General features: G+C 43.0%; 1 protein-coding gene and 1 long non-coding RNA gene across 4 annotated transcripts in view; one reads left to right on the top strand and one right to left on the bottom strand.

Moving 5' to 3' along the window:
• Positions 1-958: 958 nt before the first annotated feature.
• The window catches only part of LOC125879475 (uncharacterized), a 73,687-nt gene continuing 57,230 nt past the window's right edge, over positions 959-17,415 (top strand). For 2 of the 3 annotated variants that reach the window (XR_007447945.1, XR_007447944.1), the window contains exons 1-2: positions 959-1,147; positions 3,319-3,441. This is a non-coding gene — a long non-coding RNA (uncharacterized LOC125879475). Of the gene's footprint in view, positions 1,148-2,785; positions 2,876-3,318; positions 3,442-17,415 lie in introns of those variants that run through there. The other variant, XR_007447946.1, reaches the window with a different exon arrangement.
• The window catches only part of fscn1a (fascin actin-bundling protein 1a), a 31,521-nt gene continuing 25,760 nt past the window's right edge, over positions 11,655-17,415 (bottom strand). The window contains exons 3-5 of the mRNA XM_049561382.1: positions 17,105-17,226; positions 14,354-14,521; positions 11,655-13,747 (exon numbers count right to left, since the gene is read on the bottom strand). Coding sequence (XP_049417339.1) covers positions 13,539-13,747; positions 14,354-14,521; positions 17,105-17,226 — 499 coding nt within the window. The 3' untranslated portion in view covers positions 11,655-13,538. The remainder of the gene's footprint in view (positions 13,748-14,353; positions 14,522-17,104; positions 17,227-17,415) is intronic.

Genomic DNA, 17,415 nt, shown 5'->3' with positions numbered 1-17,415 from the left:
GGTAAACATTAATGTTCGTTCAACTCTCTGCCTCCAGTAAACACAAGCTTCCCTGTGAGCCCAAGCAGAGATGACCACTGTCGACATTTCCTCTGACATCAATATGACCTCAGACCTGACAAAGCCACAGCAGACTACTGTTGACATCACTTTACTCTCCATAATAAATAAAATGATCCTAATGTGTAAAATACGTTCCCATTAGAGTTTGTATGAGTGTGTGTGACTTCCATGACCGTCATAAACATGGTGACTGCTCAGCTGACTGTATTAACCCTCTATAAACCCTGACCTCAACCTGTGACCCTTCACCCTGACTGTCACTGCTGCTCTCCTGAGGACAGAGCCGTGATGAGCCTGGATCCCTGAAAACAATCACCTCTTTCTCACTAAACCACAGAATAAGAGTTTTGTTCCTTTCTAGTCCTTGAACACACCCCAGGGCCCTCCAGACGAGCGTGTGGGTCATGGATTACAGTCGGAGAGTCTTATAGAGTATTATCTGCTAATGACTCATTTAATTCAAAGAACAAAGGACTGGATTAAGGGACGTGATAAGGCTCAATAAAGGAGACTTCTGGCAATGCAGTGCTGTCACTCATACACACTTGGAGGTCCAGCTCACACTCTGATATAAAAAATGAATATGCAGTTAGATGAAGATGGATTATTTAGAGTTAGAGACCAGAACGTCACTAGAGGGAGGTGTAAATCCACTCAAGAAGGACAGAAAACTGGTTGAAAAATCCTCTTATGTTGAATTTTACAATCTTAAATCATCTTATCTGATCTATATTGTCATCTTTATTATATGCTTTTATTTTGAAAGTCTGTGTCACTGTCAGACAGCAGCAGACAGCTGTGAGAAAGACGATGAGGATAAAATTATTTACTCAGTTATACATTAGCAATGTGGAAATATTTTGATTTCAAAGAAAAAAGGGGTTAACAGACAAAACACACGCCATTTGTAAGCAATGCAGTTGTGACATAAAAACCGGAAGTAACGTTACCCGCCTGAACTAGCATCTCATCCTGCTAACTTCTTCAGCAACATTAGCTGTTCTATTTCAACAATATCAGTCTGAAAAATGGCTGAAGTTCAACTATACTATTCTGTCGGGAGATGCAGTGTCTTTAACCAGTGGTGAGTAAGAAAAATAATAGATAATACATTTAATATGTTAAGCTATGAGTAGAGGAAAGTCTGCCAACGGCTAGGCTAATTTTTGCTAGGTTAGCATGCTAAAGCTAATGATGGGAGACTTGCATAAAAGTATTGACATGTCTGTGAACTTTGACAGTTTTTATTGAGCTGAATTTTATATCTTAAATTATATTGTTATTAATCCATGTTTTATGGCTGCTGGGAGAAGTTTTACTTAGGGGTTTTGAGCCAGATATACCTGAATTTGTGGGGAAAAGCTCTAGTTTGGTTTAGCTTCTGCAGTTACACTTCCAGAACACTAGTCGGCGGCGGAGGCTTCTGTGAAGTGCTCTAAAGTTTAGTTGATTCAAAACACACATTAAACTCACATTAAACATGGCTTAATAGAGACAATTTCAAACACAAGTACACAAATCAGCTTCACTATAACTCGCAGTATTCACAGACAAACACTTGGACACATTTTCCCCACAAATACAACATGCTAACGTTATTAGCACAAGCCTATGGCATTTTACACTGTATAAATTACCCTAGCGGCTATAGGAGATTTTGTCTTCTCATATGAAGCCAGGTGCAACAGCAACATTTAACAAAAGTAACATTATAAAATTCGGCTCCATTACAGCTCACAGGGTTCATCGACAAAACAACTGTCTTATACTAAACACGTCTTTCAAGCAAACATAACATGCTAACGTTATTAGCACAAGCCTATGGCATTTCACATTGTATAAATTAGCCTAGCGACGAGCGTAGATTTCTTCTGCTCATATGAAGGCAGGATAAATCACACACAAGACTTAAAATGATGTTTTTGTGGAGGATTTATTATCCACACAATTTATTGTTTATCTGTGAAATTACAGTAGATAAAATAAGAAAAAAGAATTGATATAATATATAATGATGAAACTGTGATTTACACCCATGGTGAACATTATACATGTTAGACATCAACATGCTGACATCGTAAGAGCATTTCTCATTATAATGCCTAAAAAGCACTATTTGTGATATTTTAACAGAGTCAGGCAATGTGACGATGTGTAGCCAACCGTAAGAAGTTATCAATTTCTTGAACCATCAGAAATATAACCACACTATTTATATAAGAGTAGCCATCTCTTTTATGTCTCTGGTTTTATTAGACATTGTCAGCAATGCTGCATGTCAGTGAACGTGACTGCTTTATGGTGACATTGAATTTTTATGTAATTTTTGAATCAATGTGACGTATTTATCAGGTTTTTAACTTGCAAAGGGAGACTTCCGGATGCCACTAAGGTTTGTTAGCTCTCAGTGGTCGGCCTTGAAAACTGCCTTGATCCTTCTTTATTTCCTCATAACCTTGAGTAACGAATGAGAAAAGAGACACCAAGTCAACTTTTGTATGGCAAGCTACAGTTTTCAGAAGAAAAAACAAAGTAAAACTACACCTCGGACTCTCACATCGCTTGCATACTGGGCATCTGTCAGGAACAATGGCAGCTGGGCCAGAAGAGGCCAACACGTTCCTCTGTAACCTTTTTGAAGGCTATCCAGGAACCCAAAGATGACCTCACCGAGCATATTGATAAGATAACAGCTGACATTCAAACCACATTGATCAAGATAGAGACGTCGCTCCCCACGCTCTCAGAACAGGTCCAGGAGATAGAGATACGAGTGGGTGCAAATGAAGAACGGTCAGAAGGTCGTGATGTGGTAGGATTTTTGGAAACACTCATTCCCCACTGACAAGGTTTTTAACTTGCAGGGTTTTTAACTTGCAGGGTTATCCAGCAACTGATTTTTAAATTTGTTATTACATATATCACAATATATACATTGATATTACAATATAAACTTACATACAAAAGAGGATTTTATCCATATGGCCTACACCCAATCTCAGAACCCATTTGCTATCAGTCTGACAACAATAAGCCTCTGGGGAAGACAGCCAGTAATTTCAGGCTGATCCGGTTTTGCCAGCGGATATCAGAGCCAAAACTTCCTCTTCCATGCACTGGTCATTTTGTCTAATCTCTGTAAACAGGCATCTGCATATGAATACAGATACAAAAAAAGCAGTACTCATTGTCAGACAATAGTTGATGAGTTGCTAAGATTGTGTTCCACCTAATATGTTTCACCTCTCCACACAGACTGTTTACCTGCCATGCAAACGGGATACCACTCAGACTGCAAACAGACTTCAAATGGACACCAGAACACCACTGATACCAAAATCTTGTCCCATCGCCTGCACCAAGCTTGTTTTTCCCAGGGTAAGTCTTTCTTTTTATCTCTTGTTATCCAGTTTTATCTCTTTCATGCAGTAAGTAAGTCTCATTGTGTATGAAATGTGCCTTATCTGTAAAATAACACTATTCACCACTGAATACACACCATCAGTCCTCCCAGTGAATAGACTGATGTGAGTCTGATGCTCTGAATGGGTTTGATGAGATAAATTCGAGAAGCATTTCTGTCTGAAAAGTCCTGGAAATATGAACCAGACATGACCTGCATATCTGCCGGACACCTGAGAGGGACAAACACCAGCTCTGCTGCAGCTTCCTGTTTCTGTGAGAGCGTGACTGTAACAGCACAATGTGTCCACACACACAAACACACATATTCCTGTTTTATATGTGACCGGGACAACCTTCACACCCCGAGAGTCACACACTGTGTATGCCATGCGTGTGTGTGTGTTTGCATGCATGCTTATTAAAGCCCTCTGCTGCCTCGTCCTCATGGGCCGCTGGTGTCTGGCAGCATTTGCTCCCCAGACGGTTTCTGCCGCTCCACCTCCGCTGGCACTGTTTGTGTCTGTTATTGTTTGTGTGTATCTTTAATGAGTGTGTGCTTTCACAGCTGCGCTGCTCAGTACAGCTGCTGGTAAAGTCTTTGTAGGATATTTCATACCTGCCGACTAGTTAAACACTCACATGCTCTTTGTTAGTTTTTGGACTTTAAATCTACGACAGATGTGGAACAGATCTGCAAACACACAAACAAATTCCACAAATTAAAAAAATAGACTCAGGTTGCAAATCTGCAAATGTAGAGATGAGATTCACAGATAAAAACTGGATCTACGTATACGTGAAGATTTATATTTTCATCCACCTAGTCTGTAATTCATGTTTCTTACAATTTTATACTCCATCTAATAAAGGACGGAAGAGGAGATATCCGCACACCAATACAACTGAGCTGGAGAGCCACAAAAAGGTTCACAGGTTGAGATCAATGCAAAAAAAATGTCAACGCACCCTTCTTTTTGTGTACGGATGTCCTAATTGAATTTTATTTTTTGCATTGATCTCAGCTTGTGAACCCTTTCTGTGGCTGTCCAGCCCAGTTGCACTAGTGTGCAGGTATCTCCTCTGCCGCCCTTTCTTGGTTGTCCATTGTACCGACGCACCCAAGATAAACCTTTTTGTTGCCTGCATTCTCAGACTCTTTTAGTGACTTACAGCTCAGAGGGAACTCATTCAGCGGCTCCTCTGGCAGCAGCACAGCGTCTCTCCCTCTGTACGCACACTGGAGTCGATGTCGTCAAGTGATTTTGTCATAAACCTTTGGTAATGTAAACCTACGTGACGCATGCGGCTCGACAGAAAACTCCCTATATGTGAATGTGTGATAGCTGTGGTATCATAACAGCCTGTCACAGGTTACAGAGTGATGATTAGAGGAGACATGGCAGAGCATAAAGGTCCAGGTGGAAAAAGAACTCAGTTATTTAGGATTTTACTAAAAGAAGGAAATCACCTGTTGATTTATATATGTAGATCCCAGGGGATATTTTTTTGTATTTGGGAGCTGTTTAAATGTGTAATTTGTGGTAGATTTTATTTTGTTGAACTGTTAATATTGTAACAGAATCCGAGTCTCACTCTGAGTTACTGTTGTTGTAGTTTTTACTGACTATTTGAAAGCAAACTGTAAAACTATATCACTTATTTTAGTGCAATTCTGTTTTCTTAAATTGATAATTATCATATATGTTTTTTAAACATTAAAGCATGTAAACATGTTCTAGTAGAAAACCACAGCACAAATATGAGCAGAATAGGTCCCCTGTAAGTTAAACTGATTTCCTGATCCCTGCAAACCCTCACTGAGGTTTTGAAATGAAGTCTTTATCCTGCGTAGCTTCACTGTTTAGACAAGGAAACAATGAACACATCTCATGTTGAAAATCTAACCTCTGGATCACCACCACAATCCTAATCATTTGCAAATTTGCCTGAGGCTGCTCTGGCACCCAGCGTGTCATTGTGAGCACGTTAGCATGCTTACGTTAGCATTTAGCTCAAAGCACCTCTGTCTCTACAGCCTAACAGAGCTGCTGTCATTTTTAAGGAGGAATGCGTCGCTATAATCGGCAACATGTGGCTTATTTTTAAGGTGTAAACACGTCCTCTGACACAACACACACAGCAGATGTGAGAGTACGCCTGAAGCGCCCTCTCTGTCTCTGATGACTGATCATCGGTCATATTGAGTCAACCTGCTTTTCATCCTGCATGGACCCATGATGCTCCTTCACATCCCCTAAAGAGATTACTGACTGACCCACTGACCCACTGACTCACTGCCTGGCCACGTGAGTGATGGAAAGGCACGGGTGGACGTAGATTTGATTAGAGCGAGGAGAACCGGTAGAAAGGCGCTTAGATGGAGTGGATCCGCGCACATACATATGTCGTCTACAGTGGAGTAGATGGGAGGAGTACAGGAGGGAGGACAGGGAGCAGTTCAGCAGAGTTTGTCCTTGGTGCTGTTTCCTCAATGATGAGGGCTTTTCTGATCAAAGGCAGAGGCCCCCGCCCTCCTCCTTCTCCTCCTGCTCCCCTGGGCTCCTCATCCCTAACCCCCCTCTAAGCTCAGTGTGCCCCCACCTACTCAAACCACACAAGCCTCACTGGGCCTCAGTCAGGCCGCATTTTGGATGTAATGAAGGTTTTTGACATTTCTGGCCCTTGACGACGCCACACACTCTTTGATTCAGACCTCTTCGCTTCTGGCAGCTGCTGTTTCCATAGCAACAAGGCGGTGGAGGTGTGTGTGTGTGTGTGGGGGGGGGGCGCTCAGATGTGGGTGGAGACGGCGGCCATTTCGCACACAGCCTCTCCTCCCCCCCTCTTTTCACTCGTTCATTTGTTCTGAGTTCCAGCCGGCCCTCTGCCTGCAGCCTGACACTTTACCCACAAACCACTGCACCCATTTCTGGGATCTGGGTCATATTTTGAGTGACTCATCTTTTCAGCAGAAATTGTTCAGGAGAGGGAGGAGAGGAAAAAAGGGAGGAGGAATCAGAGGGATGGAGGGATTGATGGTTAAAGCAGAGAGAGGGGGGAGAAAGATTAGGTGGGACATGAGGCAGCAGAGGGGAGGAGATTAGGTGGAGGGGGGGGTGTGTTTGTTTTGCCATGTTGGGTGTTCCTCTGGGATCTGCGAGCCTGACGGGTGGTGGTGGTGGCAGGGGGGGTGGGGGTGGGGGGATTAGAGACCTGCTCTGGAGGCTCCATCATTACATTACCACCCTGAATGGTATTCATGTGTGTGAATCTCCGAGAAGGGGAGGGGGGGTGTGTTGCCCTTTTTCTGCACTGAGAATAAATGTTTCGACACAAAGGCTCTATTGAGGAGGCAGGAAAAAATGTGTGTTTTTCCATATGTATGTGTGTTTGTAAGTGGGACAGCACATGGACCCACTGCGGTCAGAAACTGGCAGCAGACCAAGCGTGAAGCACTGTGATTATGTGAGAAACGAGCAGAGCGGAAGAAAAGGCTGTGATTTCCAGAGCTGCGCAGGTTTATGACTATTGTAGTGTTTGTAGGTGGAAAATCATCATGTGAGAACAAACAAGAATGTAGATCCTTAAAGGGATAGTTCAGTTTTTTGTTTTTGTCTGTATCGTATATTACATACAGGAGATGTCAGTCATCACACCCCCAGTTTGCGAAGGCAGGCTGGAGTGTGTCATGGAAGCTATGCAATGCTGTTGACGGGGCCAGCAACAAAACATACAGTCAAGTCCGTAATTATTTGGACAATGATACAGTTGTCATCATTTTGGCTCTGTACACCACCACAATGGGTTTTAAATGAAACAATGAATACCTGCTTAAAGTGCAGACTCTCAGCTTTCATTTAAGGCTTTTTTCAAAAATGTAGTATGAACCGTGTAGGAATTACAACCATTTCCTCACACAGTCCCCCAACTTTAAGGGCTCATAACTTTGTCATAACTTACATAATCATCAATTAAACAGTCAGTTTTAATACTTGGTTGCAAATCCTTTGCAGTCAATGACTGCCTGAAGTGTTGGACACATAGGCATCACCAGATGCTGGGTTTCTTCCCTGGTGATGCTCTGCCAGCCCTTTACTGCAGCCGTCTGCACTTCCTGCTTGTGTTTTGGGTGTTTTGCTTTCAGTTTTGGCTTCAGCAAGAGAAACACATGCTCAATTGGATTCAGGTCAGATGATATGACTTGGCCATTGCACAACATTCCACTTCTTTGCCTTAAAAATGTCTTTGGTTGCTTTTGCAGTATGCTTCAGGTCAATGTCCAACTGCACTGTGAAGCATCGTCCAGTGAGTTTTGAAGCATTTGGTTGAATCTGAGCAGATAATGGTGCCCCAAACACTTCAGCTTTCATCCTGCTGCTCTTGTCAGCAGTCACATCATCAATAAATACAAGAGAACCAGCTCCACTGGCAGCCATGCATGGCCATGACATAACAACATACCTCCACCATGCTTCACTGATGAGGTGGTGTGCTTTGGATCATGAGCAGTTCCTTCCCCTCTTCCTTCTCTTGTCTTCCCATCATTCTGGTAGTTGATCTTTGTTTTATCTGTCCACAGTATGCTGTTCCACAACTGTACAGGCTTTTTAGATGGTTTTTGACAAACTCTAATCTGGCCTTCCATTTTTAAGGCTAACCAATGGTTTACATCTTGTGATAAACGCTCTGTATTTATTCTAGTGAAGTCTTGTCTTGCTTACAAGAGCAGCAGGATGAAAGCTGAAGTGTTTGGGGCACCATTATCTGCTCAGATTCAACCAAATGCTTCAAAACTCACTGGACGATGCTTCACAGTGCAGATGGACATTGACCTGAAGCATACTGCAAAAGCAACCAAAGACATTTTTAAGGCAAAGAAGTGGAGTGTTGTGCAATGGCCAAGTTATATCATCTGACCTGAATCCAACTGAGCATGCGTTTCTCTTGCTGAAGTCAAAACTGAGGGCAAAACACCCAAAACACAAGCAGGAAGTGCAGACGGCTGCAGTAAAGGGCTGGCAGAGCATCACCAGGGAAGAAATCCAGCATCTGGTGATGCCTATGTGTCCAACACTTCAGGCAGTCATTGACTGTAAAGGATTTGCAACCAAGTATTAAAACTGACTGTTTAATTGATGATTATGTTAGTTTGTCCAAATACTTATGAGCCCTTAAAGTTGGGGGACTGTGTGAAGAAATGGTTGTAATTCCTACACGGTTCATACTACATTTTTGAAAAAAGCCTTAAATGAAAGCTGAGAGTCTGCACTTTAAGCAGGTATTCATTGTTTCATTTAAAACCCATTGTGATGGTGTACAGAGCCAAAATGACGACAACTGTATCATTGTCCAAATAATTATGGACCTGACTGTATTCTAGCCACCTAAAACAAAGTGTCACCTAAGAAAAATCAATATCAGTTGAAGTGTACGCTACATTTAGAGGCCGTAAACATGCCACATCTTTACCTGCCTGGAAAACCTGAGGTCAGGCGGTGGCTTTTTTTGAGCCAGCTTTCAAAAGCATGGCGGAAGGTTGCGTCTAATGTGGAGCTGATCAGTCTCACCAGTCTCCAGGCGTTGTTTATAAGCATGTAGGTCTGTGGTCTGTGGGAGAGATGAAAAGCCCTGCTCTAACATGATCAACTTTGTCATATTTACCACAGACTGATGATTACGGAAGAAGGTAAAGATATCTGTCGGCCGTGATTCGTTGTTCCTCATCACATGGCAGCACTCCAAAAATTGAAATCAGTTTATCTCAGGGTACAGCCATCATGCCCTCAGAAACAGGCGCTTATGGACGGCATCGCTCTGGCTTTTAAGTGCACCCGCCGTGCATCCACATTTAAAACAATGAATTTGAGGGTGCAAAAAAACATGGCATGTGTCTGGCTTTTTAGAATATTTGCAACACCGTACCCTGCTGTCAGACAGCAGTTTCCAACAGGAAAATGAAGCCATTATATTGCTTTATCATCACTGAACACAGGAGCTGCCTCGCACCAAAGATGGATGATAATACCTATATCGGATGCCAAGATGGCGCCTATCTATTCCAATGGAGTTGCTCACTTGGTGCATACGCCCCTCTGTTGGGGTACCTAGCACACAGATCTGGTACTAAAAGGTGGAGCTGTGAACACTGCAGTCTGATTGGTCAATAGAGGACGGTCACTCTGCTCAGAGCTGAGTTGTGTCTGGTTTTGAGGCTCATGTAACCCCTGTTCATACTGTGGAGAGTTTTACATATATTAGTAAACTATAACTTTAAAAAATAAAGGATGTTTTGCTGGCTGTCACAGCAGCTGGAGTCTGAGAATTCTTCACTGGGCAACATTTAAGGTGGAACGTTAACTTGTAATGTTACTCAGTGACCATTACTTTTGTTTTTATTGTCTCCCTTAGGTGAGTACACCATGGACAGGTCACCAAACTATCACAGAGCTGACACATAGAGACAGACAACCATTCACACTCACATTCACACCTGTGGCCAATTTAGAGTCACCAATTAACCTGCATATCTTTGGACTGTGGGAGGAAGCCAGAGTACCTGGAGAAGGCCCATGCTGACACAGGGATTACATGTGGCTCTGCATGGAGGGGCTCCCCCACTCTGGGTTCGAACTAGAAACCCTCTTACTGTGAGGTAACAATGCTAACCACTGCACCACCTTACTGCCTCCTAAATACTTCTCATTTTAAAACAGTGACGTTAACTAGCTAATTAGCTACAGCTGATAAAATCTGTTTCAGCCTGAGTGTGCTTGCAACTGTTTTCACTATATATCTACTGTAAAAGAATGTGTAGTTTATTAAGGGGAACACTCATCAAGAAAGGACAAACAGAAACAATGAAAGAAACTTTTAGCGTTCCAAATCCCAGTTTTATTGGTCGTTGGATTTCAGGTGAACCAATGGCACGAGAGAGAGGTTAATCCACAATATCAAAAAAATTATACAAAATAATAATACAAAAAGAAGTTCCAGTTATACAAAGCAAAGATGTGGATCCTTTTTTTTCATCTTTTATTTTCCTACTGCCCAAAAACTCAAGAGTAAGGCACAGTCATTACCACATGTTTACCCTTCCACATCCGTTTGTCTAAGCCTCGGTCTCGGTTACCTCGGAGACACGAGTTTCTCCGGGGACAACCGCTCCTTTTATTCGCTTGAGATTCTCAACCCTTCATGCCAAAACGTTAAAAACTTCAGAGAGAAAATTGGACGGACTTGGTGAGGAGCTGGCTACAATCATGTATCATTTTATAGGGCTACGATGTTTGGTTTTTCCGTACTGATTTTCACATCAGAGGAATGTTTGATGATGGAGATGATGGATGGATGAGCCCAGCAATTCAGAGCTCAGCGCCATGATAATCTTTACTGTACTGTAAAAATCATTAGACAGAAACCATACTTACATGTGTGGAGAAGCTGAAGGGTAGAGAATCAAAGGTGGGCGCATTGTGCTACACGACTGCATAACAGACACTTCAGTTAAATAGACGACAAATTCAAAGTCTGCTTCTTTTCTTCTTTTTTAAACATATCCCGCCCTCGCTGACGAGTCAGGAACATAAAAATCCAACAAAAACAAACACAATTTGGTCACATCTCATTACGAAGGCTGTCGTGACACTCCTCAAAGCTCAGACAGAAATTAAAACTAAAGACGAAGCAGGTTTAAGTAATTAAGGGCACTCTTTCAGCACCTTCGGTTTCATGGCAAGGCTCTCAAGTGCAGGGGCAGGGACGCAGCATAAAGCCACTATCTGTCGGTCCAGACAGCGTGAGATGCTCGACGAGACTAACAAATCTGAACACATCATGAGTTAGTAGCACCAGGTTCCAGTTGTGTGTGTGTGAGATGATAGTTTGTTAATCCTGTATCAAAGGTTTGGTCTAGATAAAGGCTGAGGTCTAAGGTTTGGTTGAGGGATTCAAAAAGCAGCTTTCAAAAGGGTCTATAAATCATTTCACTCCAGTTGCTATGGCTACCTACTGTACCCATGATAATGTCTGTGCCTTGGACATAGAAAAAGAAATCCAACTGTGTATCAGTGAGTGTTTTTTTAAATCTTCCAGTAAGACAGGTGAGTGCAGTAAACATACAGTATGTGGCCGCACCATTTCTATTTTTAATTTCTTTATACTGTTCTCGGGACAATAGGTTTAGTGTGTGGAGAAGAGGGGGAGGAAGGTTAAGTGTTTTAACTTCCTACATCCTGTCAAGGAAGCGTTAAAAGAAGGAAAGGACATCAAGGATGTTAAATCTTGCATTGGAGCCAGACTGTAGTGCCATTTTGGCACACCAAATCACACTGTAAGCCATCATAACTTTGCTGTTTCACCTTTGACTGAAAAATCAATTCTCTAAATTAAAAAACACACTTTACATAATGCTTACTGATGGTTTTAATCTAATTGTGCACGCTTGTTTTCCTCTTTATTGGTCTCTAAACTGATTGCGGCTCTGTCCGTCTTTAAGGGAACAGACTGGGATCGCCATCTCCTCGTTTACGACCTGTCATTTTAACAGAATCATCTGTAATTTGTCGCTCTTTAATAAGCTAACGTTTGATATACTGGTTGATATATATTTCCTCAGATAGCTTGTATATTTTGAGTCCATTTTCCCCACTGAAGTTGAGAGACGGACACCGTGTAGCGATAGTAAGCCATAAAATTGCAATACTCAAAGGTTAACATTAGCTAGCTCTTTCGATAACGTTTACTATTGTTGTTAGGAGGTGGCACTAATCAGCAAGTTGTATACGCCTCTGTAAATCTGGACCTTGATCACTTAAGTGACCTGCAAGTTACCGATAGTCAACTGGCTATAATTGCAGTCTGGTCAGCGATAACAGGTCCGACCTGCCCCGTTCGATCGTGCATCATGGTGCAGCCATTTTGGAGCAAATGGGCTTGACTTGAGCTATGATGTGTTTGTAGACCAATTACAAGGAAAACAAATGCACACATTACGATATAAAACGTCAGTCGACATCACGTGATGTAATCAGGTGATTTCAGTCCAAGGTGAAACACCAAAGATACGATGGTTATAGTGTATGTCGTGCCCACTTTGACTCCAATAGAAGTGGCACCAAACTCCGACATCACATCCTTTCCTTTGTTTATCGTTTCCTTGTTTTGGTCCGGGTAAAAATTTCCCCGCAACCAATGAGAACACAGCTAGAGAACAACACAGGAAACTGGTTTACATTTGAATATTTTACAGTTGAGATGAATAAGAGTGGGGGGGTTAATAAACCCGTCAGTTACATCATCTTCGATATCTTCATCATCATCAGATCCACTCCAGTTATACCACATGGTCATCACACAGAGGCAACGGCGCCTGCTCATGAAAACAAACATACTCGGCCCGGTCTGACAGAAGCAGTAAATCTGTTTTCTACAGGATGCAACCGCACAAAAACAGACCCACCGTCTCCGCCTTGTATATCCAGCTAACAGGAAGCAGATTTTATCCGGTGGTGGTGGATCTGTTTTGGGAGATTAGATCAGGTAGAAGCAGATCCAGCAGACCAGGTCAGATACCATAAATACTGCCACCATGTGCTGCTCACACAGACAATAGAGACAAGTGGAAAGACGAGGGGGGTCGAACTCAGAGAGGAGGGGGCTCTTTAAACGTGGCTCTGCTCTGCTCTGGGAGAGGGACGGCCCAATCGTAAGGCGAGGAGGGAGTGTGTGGCAGGTCGAGCAGCGAACCAGATCGGAGCAGAAGAAAGTGCACAGCCCCACGGTAACTATGGCAACAGATAAAGGTCGGCGCTGCAGAGCAGAGCTGGGAAAGGGAGGATAAAGGGAAGGAAAAGGGAGGCAGGAGAGAAAGGAGTGTCTCCTTCCTTTCGTCTTCTGTCCTCCCCGTTCTCTCTGTGCAGTTTATCAACATATAAAGTCAGGTTATAATATGAGGAACAGGACAGGAGGGGAAGTGGAGGGTGTGGATAGGTAGATGTATGGACGGGTCGTGCTGCGTCGCCACACTTCATTCATCAGCATTGCAGCAGTGGGCGACTGCATCCCCGCTTCCCTCAGTACTCCCAGAGTGTGGCGGTTTCCAGGTCATCAGCGTTGGCCTTCAGGACACCAGCGTGGTCACCACGCAGGTACTTCCCGTCAGCGGCGTGGCGGACAGCCAGCTTGTTGTAGTCGCAAAACTCAAAGAGGAAGTCGACGGGTGTGTCGCTGCTGCTCACCACCGACTGCTCATTACCCACCATCCAGTATTTACCCGTGGAGTCTGCAGGAGGAGAGGAGATGGAGTTGAGTTGGGGGGTGTCATGTGGCAGAAAGGTGGGGGAAGGGTGTGAAAAAACGGAAGAGGGAACAAAAGATACGGCTTAAAACTGCATTGTTTGAATTACATAATGCAAAGGCGGGGAAATTATCCGAATCAAATCCCTCTTTTTGGCCCAAACCTAAGTCCATAATGAGAGTTAATGATTTAATCCCTCGTATGCCTGCAGGAGGTCCCTACACACGCTCAAACAAGCTTTACCTTCCTGCTGCCTGTGGAACAATGCTGCACATGTGCAAGTTTACATCCCAAAGTAGCCAAGATGTCCTTCAGCAAGAACATTTTGTGGACACAGTCCTAACAGGGATGGTAAATGAATGTTATGTCATAAAGTGCTACTGACATGTATGTTATGTCACACTAGAGGCCAACGCTGCTGTGTTACACGTCACGCCTGTCATGCCGCGTTTGTCCCTGCAACACCACATGCTATCTAAATCACTCACTGGGGGGCGGCATTATGCGGGCATGATTTGGTTCTGTATAAAAAAGACAAGGTGGTGTAATGAAGTGACTTTGTAGTCAGTTAGCTAACATGCTTAAACTGACCTTGCAGGCTGTAGGCTCCATCTCTGAACTCCAGGGTGAAGTAGTCATAGGAGGAGCGGTTGGAGTCAAGCGTCCCTGTCACCTTCCTGCAGCCGATGAAGCCGTGCTCCCCTCGCAGCACGATGATCGGGCGGTTAATCAGCTTCATGAGAAACTCCTCAGACTCACCTGGAGACAGACAGACAGAGGGCACAACATGCTTACTGGAGAGTGTATAAATTACCATAAAAGACACAACAAGCTCAACAGTTTATTTCACTGTGGGCTTAAATGACTGACTTAAATACATTTCATTTAAGGTTTACTATGCAGGATTGTTGTAAACATGCTAATGAGCAAATGTGAAAGTAAAAGCCGACCCCAGGTTCACTCTCGTTCGATGTTTCGCCTCGCTATATTTGCATTTGTCAGCGCTGTGTCTCTTGTATGCCTGGTGCTCACAGTCTGGCACCTGGTCGCTTCCTTTTTTATAAAGCCTCAACCTCACCTGAGCGCTGTGGGAGTACATGCCCTGAATGTCCCAAAGTGCAGAAAATAAGAAAATACAAGCAGAGCGCAGAGTCTCTGCAGATAAATACACCACCACACACTTCTAGTGGGTCGTAAGTGATGACTCAGAGGGATTACTTCTCTACAAGTCTGGTTTTTAAAAAAGAAATCCTATCCTGCATATTATACCTTTTATAATAACACGTTTGGCTCCAATATTTAAAATGCCGCAATCTGTACATTAAAAACACAAAGTTGTGCATTATACTGCAGCTCAGTTTTTGAGGTTAAAATGCTGAGTTTCATACATCTCATTAAAAATGTATGCAAAGCAACTTGGCTTCAAACGTGCCCTAAAAAGATCAGTGTGGCAGCCAACAGCTCCCTCATCAGAAACTGCAGCACAAAGTAAAAGCTTGTGCTTTGATCCACTAATGCCAGCACCCAGCACCCGCCTTATAATTGGACTATCTTCTGATCTGCTTGCTGACATGACGCTCGTTACTTTGCAGCCATGAAAGCGGAGGCTCTAATGGCCAGAATCTCTGCAAAGTCTTCACATTGGCTGTTTGTAGCATCTGTGTGAGCTGGCGTTATTAAAAAGTTGTAGATTTTGACATTTTGTGAAATATGTGTATTTGCTGTCTTGCTGAGATGGATCTAGCTGCAGAGCTCCAGGCTTGGGCCCACCTCCTCTGTTGGACCCTTTCTGGTCCCGAGAAGGAGAAGGAAATCTGATATTGTGTACGCCCGCAAGAGACAATCATCAGCAGTGCGCATTCATTAATTAGATTAAGCCCCAGGCCCTGCACCAATTTTAGTAAGGTCAACAATACAACCTAATATTTTGATATAACGGTAAAGTTAGGTAATGTAACGTTAAGCAGCAAATAACTTGTAACTCGCAGCATTCACAGACAAACACTTGTCTTTATCTGGACACATTTTTCCCACAAATACAACATGCTAATATTATTAGCACAAGCCTATGGCATTTTACATTGTATAAATTAGCCTAGCATTTTGCTGACTTTTTCGTCTACTCATATGAAGCCAGGGACAACAGCAACATTTACCAAAGCTAAATTCAGCTGCATCACAACTCACAAGGTTCACCGACAAAACAACTGTCTTATACTAAACATGTTTTCCAAACAAATACAACATGGTAACGTTATTAGCACAAGCCTATGGCATTTTACACTGTATGAATTAGCCTAGCAACGAGCAGAGATTTCCTCTGCTCATATGAAGCCAGGATAAATCACACACAAGACTTAAAATACTATTTTTGTGGAGGCTTTATTGTCTTCACAATTTATTGTTTCTTATCTGTGAAATTAAAGTAAATAAAAGCTTCGTTTCCACTGAGGGAAATGGTTTCAGCTTATAGAATCAGACAGGAGGTCTGTGTTGCTGGGAGCGTAGTTACATTTCTGGGGAGGTGTAAGTCGGGCTAGGGGCGTAGGGTACGGCAGAAGTATAAATCCCACTTTAGAAGATCAAAACTGCTCTCATACCTGTCTATTAAATGTAAGACTTCAGCCAGCACCTGGTTAACTAAGCTTAGCACAAACAGTGGAAACAAAGGGAACTGGCTAACCTGGCTCTGTACAAAGGCAACAAAAAAACAACCTCCCAGCATCTCTTAAGCTCATTAATGAACATGTACTGTAAGAACAGAATTTGCTGTGCTACTGTGGGTTATGTGCACCTAGATCAAAACCTTTACTGAAGTCAAAGTACCTGCAGTCAGCATCTTGCTTAAGTAGAATTAAAGTAAAAATACTTGTTCTGTTGTAAAATGTCCCCTGAGACAGATACACTATTATATATGACATAGTTAGATTGTTTATACTGATGAATCATGTTGAGGTACTTGTACTTAAGTAGAGTACTTGAGTAAAACTGTTTTTCCTCCACTGTTTTTGTGTCACAAGCTCCTCAGTGACTCTGCATACTCTGGAGTTTTCTCATGATGTTTCCAATCAACATGATTGACTCAAATAGAAACACAGCATGAGCATGGCAGTGGAACAAAGACACAGATTGCAACGAAGCTCATTCTCCGAAGAGTAAACAGCTATGTTCTGCTGTTACGAAACAGAACCGGCACTGAGGCCTTTGAAGCTCAGAAACTACTGGAACATCCAGCCATGATTTAATTCCTGCGCTGTGCTGAAATCCCCCATCGCTGCTGAAAAGTAAATCAGTTAGCTACGTGTCATTGTCTGAACGGCTGAATCAACAAATCTCACCGACCGGCAGAGTCGATGGTGGCTGCTAGCTGGCCGTTTTTCTTGGCGGCGACGTATTTCCCATTGGCAGCCCGGAGAGTCAGCCTCTTCCCACGCCACTCAATGTCAAAGTAGCAATTAGCTGACCTGCACAGAGAGAAAGAGGGAAAGTGAAGGCATGAGAGATAAGCGGGATAATTACATTTACATGGCAGTTAGAGATCCAGTGGCACACTTGTGTTGAGTGTCAGGTGTAAACACACGGTCACATTTAACTCTCCTGTTGCTGAAAACTACACACACCTGTTTAATCCACAACTTAAGTAGCTGTAATCG

Source organism: Epinephelus fuscoguttatus, linkage group LG19 (assembly GCF_011397635.1).
Source record: "Epinephelus fuscoguttatus linkage group LG19, E.fuscoguttatus.final_Chr_v1".
Lineage (NCBI taxonomy): Eukaryota > Metazoa > Chordata > Actinopteri > Perciformes > Serranidae > Epinephelus > Epinephelus fuscoguttatus.
This window is presented reverse-complemented; position numbering and strand designations above follow the sequence as displayed.